At 48.2% G+C, this 5230-nt stretch overlaps 1 protein-coding gene across 1 annotated transcript in view; it reads left to right on the top strand.

The window, feature by feature from the left end:
* Positions 1-4869: 4869 nt before the first annotated feature.
* LOC102762858 (vitamin D 25-hydroxylase) overlaps positions 4870-5230 on the top strand; it is a 16126-nt gene continuing 15765 nt past the window's right edge. Inside the window, exon 1 of the mRNA XM_006773193.2 lies at positions 4870-5138. Coding sequence (XP_006773256.1) covers positions 4914-5138 — 225 coding nt within the window. The 5' untranslated portion in view covers positions 4870-4913. The remainder of the gene's footprint in view (positions 5139-5230) is intronic.

The following is a 5230-nucleotide window of genomic DNA, read 5'->3' as shown; positions in this document are numbered from 1 at the left end:
CTAAATAAAAGAGTCAAACATTACACACCAGCAGAAAATGTCTCAACTCCATTTATTCTGTGTTGATAAATATGCTTAAACAAATCAATCCATTTTACTCAAATTGGAACTCAAACATCTGTGAACTGACTTTGCATTGGAGTGCCTCATATTATCAAGTCTTAGATTTAACCCACTCAGCTGAGGCAGCCTGAGAAAACGGAAAGAACAAAGCCCCAGCAATCGACACATTGTGTTCTCATTGCTGCCACTAACTCAGTGTGTGACCTTGAGTGTCATTTGTCCACTCAGGGCCTCAGCTTCCACATCTGTAAAGTGGAGCTTGAATTGGACTGAATGCTCCCTAATGTTCCTTTCAATTCTAAAATCCTCGAAAATTACTGTAAACTGTGTGCCATGTTAACCCTACATTACTTTTCTGTAATACCAGTTCACTCTATGCCTTCCAGAATTGTAGCCAAGAGGTACAAGGATATGTCATTGCAGTGTGAGGCATAATCAGGAAAATTCCTTCATATCCCACCCGATATGGAGGAGTGAGTGGTTCTCAGAAGAAACAGGAAGAGCAGAAAGGAGCACTATGCCCTTCACCAGGTAGCAATAGGGCTCATTCCTTCTTGTTTGAAACAGACTTGTATTTGTGGCTGGGCCCATGCTTCTCTCAGTATACATTTTCTGCAGATGGCACAATGCCTCGCTGTAGACAGATGCTTTCCAATGTGATTGCCTGATGAATAAACCTAGAGGCAAAACACAACTTCTGCCGGAGCCTGCAAATTGGCATAAAACACTCTCCCCTGAAGGCATTGTAGGGAGAATTCCCAGATACATCCTGCCAATCATCCAGCATTTTAGGGACTGTGGTGTGACTAACAATGAATTAGGGTATTAGAATTTCGGAGAAGAATAAGACAGGGATCCTACCCTCCAGAAATCCAGTCATTCTTATAAAATCCTGAATGGAAAACAGAAGGTACCGAAAGGTAAAAGCTGATCTGAGTGATAAGGAGCCTAAGGGCTGGAGCAACTCAAGTGTGGAGGCCCTGATGGTCCAGAGCATTTGCATAAGGCTTCCCAGCGAAGGAGGGTGGAGTGGGCATGGGGGGGATAATTTGGGGAGAGGCAGAAAATAGGAAGCCAGGTATTCCTGTGTGGGAAGTCTTACTGACCCTCCATGTCCTGCAGGCCCAGAAAATTATGCACGTCCTACCTCACACTCAAAATGCTGGTCTTTAAAACCCTAGAGAAATAAATATTCTGTGCTACCAGGTACCTACACATGTCTTCCCCGAAGGAAAGAAAGTATTTTCAATGTTGTTGGAACAAAATGAGCTGTACATGATATCGCCCGACCTCAGTGCCTGGCTCTTAGGAGAGCCAGGGAAATCAAAGTGTGCAGTCTGATTCCTACAAACCACTTTGTCATCCAAAGCATCGTTTCGTTAGCCTGCCTCCCAGGATGGGACTAAGGTGAGGCAGGTGAGGCATTCACCTCAGAAGCAAAATTTATGGTGCACCAAAAAGCTCAATAATGAAGATAATACTCTAATGTAACACTTGAACATGAAAATTAATGCAAAAATCCATCATGAACAAGATATCAAATTTTTGATAAGCCAAGATCAGTATTGTTTTTTTTTCCTTTTGCCCTGGGCTCCAATATGGCTTGACTGGGCACTTCCTCTGGCTCTCACTTCCTCTTCATTCCAGTGAAAAACAACTGTGAGTGCCCATAATGGAATGTGAGAAAGAGGCACATTTGTGCTCATTGCATCACTGCCCTGGGGAAGGACTATCTGGCCAGCTCCCAGGGCCCAGGCCAGGGTTTCAGGTCAAAGCCATCTCTGAACTGGCAGGGAGCCCTAGAGACACTCTCATTTGACCCTGACCTGGCCCTCAGAATGAACCCTGGAAGGATAGTTCCCAAAGGCTAAAAAAGAGGCTTTCAATCCTGCCCAGCAGTGCTGGCCTCTGTTGAAATCATTACTATCTGCACGCAGAAATGTCAGAGGCATGTACAGGGTTTTCACATTTCTCCAGGCACCCATTCCATCCTGCATGTTAAACAGTGAAATCCTTCACTTCCTGTTCACCAAACACCCCTGTCGTGATAAACTGCATTGACAGACATTATCGTTCGCTATCACACTAGGAGCAAATGCAGTGAGCTATTTCTCTTTGCTGAGCACTGAGAGGCCATAATAAATGATGACAGGGAAGGATCCATGTTCTGAGAAACTTATAGTGACTTCTTAGGACCTGCCTCCATCATTCCCAAAGGGGCGGTAGGGGAGGGGAGCAGGCCTCGCATCAATGCAATTAGGCAGCTGTCAGGATTCAGGCTCTACTCAGCTAGTATATAGCCAGGGGGGATGCCAAAGAAGGAATGTTCCTTAATTTAAATGAATGGCAGGATTTTTGAAAGGGAGTCCTTTTTTTGAATATAAATGATGCAAGGGGGCCATGCTTGAACAGAATACCAATACTGTGTAACAGTTGTGGCCAGACCGGATACTGCAAGCCTGATGATATTGGGGAAGGCAGGGAGGGCTGACCTCGGGCTTCGCATGGGCACTGTTCCTCTGTTCCTGGTGCCTCAGCAGCACTGTGCCACACCCAAAGTCCCAGCATCCATCCTTGGTCATCTCCACTGGCCTTTGGTAAGTGACTGAGGACTAGGTTTAGCAATAATGTCTTACAATTTTTCCATTTCACTAGAAGATGCTTGATTAATAAGAAACTTAAGTTATCTCTAAAGATAAAACACCAGGCATTTGTAGTAAGCAATAGGCAGATATTTCATGACGAAAAATCCTGTGAAACATACCCTGTTTCAATAGGTTGATATCCTGTGCCTGGGGATCCTGTGAAACTCACCTTCAGACTTTGGGGATGTCCATATACCAGAGAGTGAGCACAAAACTTTAGACAGTGAGAATGCTAAAGTTATATAAATGGTTGTCCTCATTACCAGTGTATTTGCATCAGAGATATACAAAGTATGTGGACAAAAAACGGGGGCCACATACTGAGCCTGACAAGCTCAAGGAAGGCCTGCATGGCAGTCATACGAACTCAGGGACCAACCACGTAGGATAGTCTGAAATAAAAACTTCCTAACTAAAAGCAAGTCATGGCAGGTAGTCATGTCCTAGGCTAGTATCTTTCTTGATAAAGATCAAGCTTTGCCCTAGCTGGTATGGCTCAGCGGATAGAGCTTTGGCTGTGGACCAAAGGGTCCGGGTTTGATTCCGGTCAAGGGCACGTAACTTGGTTGCAGGCTTCTCCCTGGCCTGGGCCCTGGTCAGGACACATGCAGGAGGCAACCAATTGGTGTGTTTCTCTCACATCGATGTTTCTCTCTGTCCTTCCCTCTCTCTTCCACTCCTTCTTAAAAGATCAATGGAAAAATATCCTTGGGTGAGGATTAACCAAAAAATAAAGATCAAGCTTTACCTTAACTGAGCCTATTGTCTTTTTGCATCTGTAACATGCCTTTGGAATGTCAGAGTGATCCCCTTTTTCCAGACCTTTCAGGGCACAATTTCCCACCAGAGCAGAGACCACAGAACCCCTCATTGTTATCCTGTTCCTCATTTACCATCTCTGTGTGCTGTAAAAATTGTGAGCTATCCTATATCCACCAATGTAAACAAAGTGTCTATCCATTTTACTCTTTATCCAATCTCAGAGATTTCCCCCTTTGCTTTCTCCAGCCAACCTAATCCACCACCAGTGGATTTCATGTAACTCCCTTACATCCTCTCCTTTGATTTTAATGAATAAAATAAGGTGCAGAACTGCCTTTCTCGGGAGCATTTTCTCAATGTGTTGAGATTGTGCTACCCGGCAATTGTCATTGGTTTGGCTCAAATAAACTCATATAAATTCTTACAGATTTGGGCATTTCTTACGTTGACAAGTGAGAGACTGGACACACTCTCAGAGGGAAGTGTGGGAGATGTTGCTCTTGGTATTCCCTCTTTGGAAGATTTTCCTCAGGGTTCCCTCCTGTAGTAGGGAGAGTAATGCCCCTTCACCCCACACGTGCCCATGTCCTAGTAACCTGGGACCTGTGAACATGTTAGGTTTCATGTCAAGAGGAAACAGAGCCTCCGTGACTGCTGCGGGGTAACCAGTCTCAGGAGACCAGGAAGGGAGAAAAGATGTAATTAACTCAGATTACCTAAATATTGCCTGATGACAGTTTTCAAGGGATCACATATAGAAATGCCTCAAAACATGAGGAAAGAACAGATGAGTAGTAAGATTATTTTTAAATATATATATTTTATTGATTTTTTTACAGAGAGGAAGGGAGAGGGATAGAGAGTTAGAAACATCAATGAGAGAGAAACATCGATCAGCTGCCTCCTGCACACTCCCTACTGGGGAGGTGCCTGCAACCAAGGTACATGCCCTTGACCGGAATGGAACTTGGGACCCTTCAGTCCGCCAGCCGGCCGTCGCGCTATCCACTGAGCCAAACCGGTTAGGGCAAGAGATTATTTTTTTATACTGATAGAGCAATTCTCTAATGGAGATTTTGAAGATTGTCCGATTCAGTGTTGATAAGCTCTCCAGTTTTGCTAGTTTGCAATGCACCAATGGGGCTCCTAAAAAGACCCTCGGGGCTGGCCGCAAGGTGCCTAGCCCAGCGAGGGGGATGTCAGCCCCCGGAAAGGCCTCCAGGCTCGGTGCCCCGCCCAGGGCCGCAGGGCCGCATTCACCTCCGCGCAGCCAGCTCTGAGCCGCGAGCGCAGGGGTGACTGACCCCGGGCCCAGGGCCTACACTCGACCAGCCATTGGCCCTGAACCCGGGGCGGGCCTCAGAGTGTCGGGCCAATGGGGGGCGGCGCCGCAAGGGGCGAGCCCGTCCCAGGGCGGGAGCTCGCCGGCCCCACGTCCGGGCCATGTGGGGGCCCCGCGGAGCAGAGGCGTGCGCGGGGGCGCTGGGCTTCGCGCTCTTCCTGCTGCTCTTCGCCCTGGGGGTCCGCCAGCTGCTGAAGCAGAGGCGGCCGGCGGGCTTCCCCCCGGGCCCGTCGGGGCTGCCCTTTATCGGCAACATCTACTCGCTGGCCGCCTCCGCCGAGCTCCCCCATGTCTACATGAGGCAGCAGAGCCAGGTGTACGGCGAGGTACCGCCCGTCGGGCCGCGGGCGGGGAGGGCCCGGGCCTTCCTCCCGGGTGGGCTGCCGGCCGCCCCGGGCCCGGACCCGCCCAGCCCCCT

Source organism: Myotis davidii, unplaced genomic scaffold (assembly GCF_000327345.1).
Source record: "Myotis davidii unplaced genomic scaffold, ASM32734v1 scaffold946, whole genome shotgun sequence".
In the NCBI taxonomy this organism is placed as follows: domain Eukaryota; kingdom Metazoa; phylum Chordata; class Mammalia; order Chiroptera; family Vespertilionidae; genus Myotis; species Myotis davidii.
The sequence above is the reverse complement of the archived record's forward strand: the minus strand, read 5'-3'. Positions and strand labels throughout refer to the sequence as shown.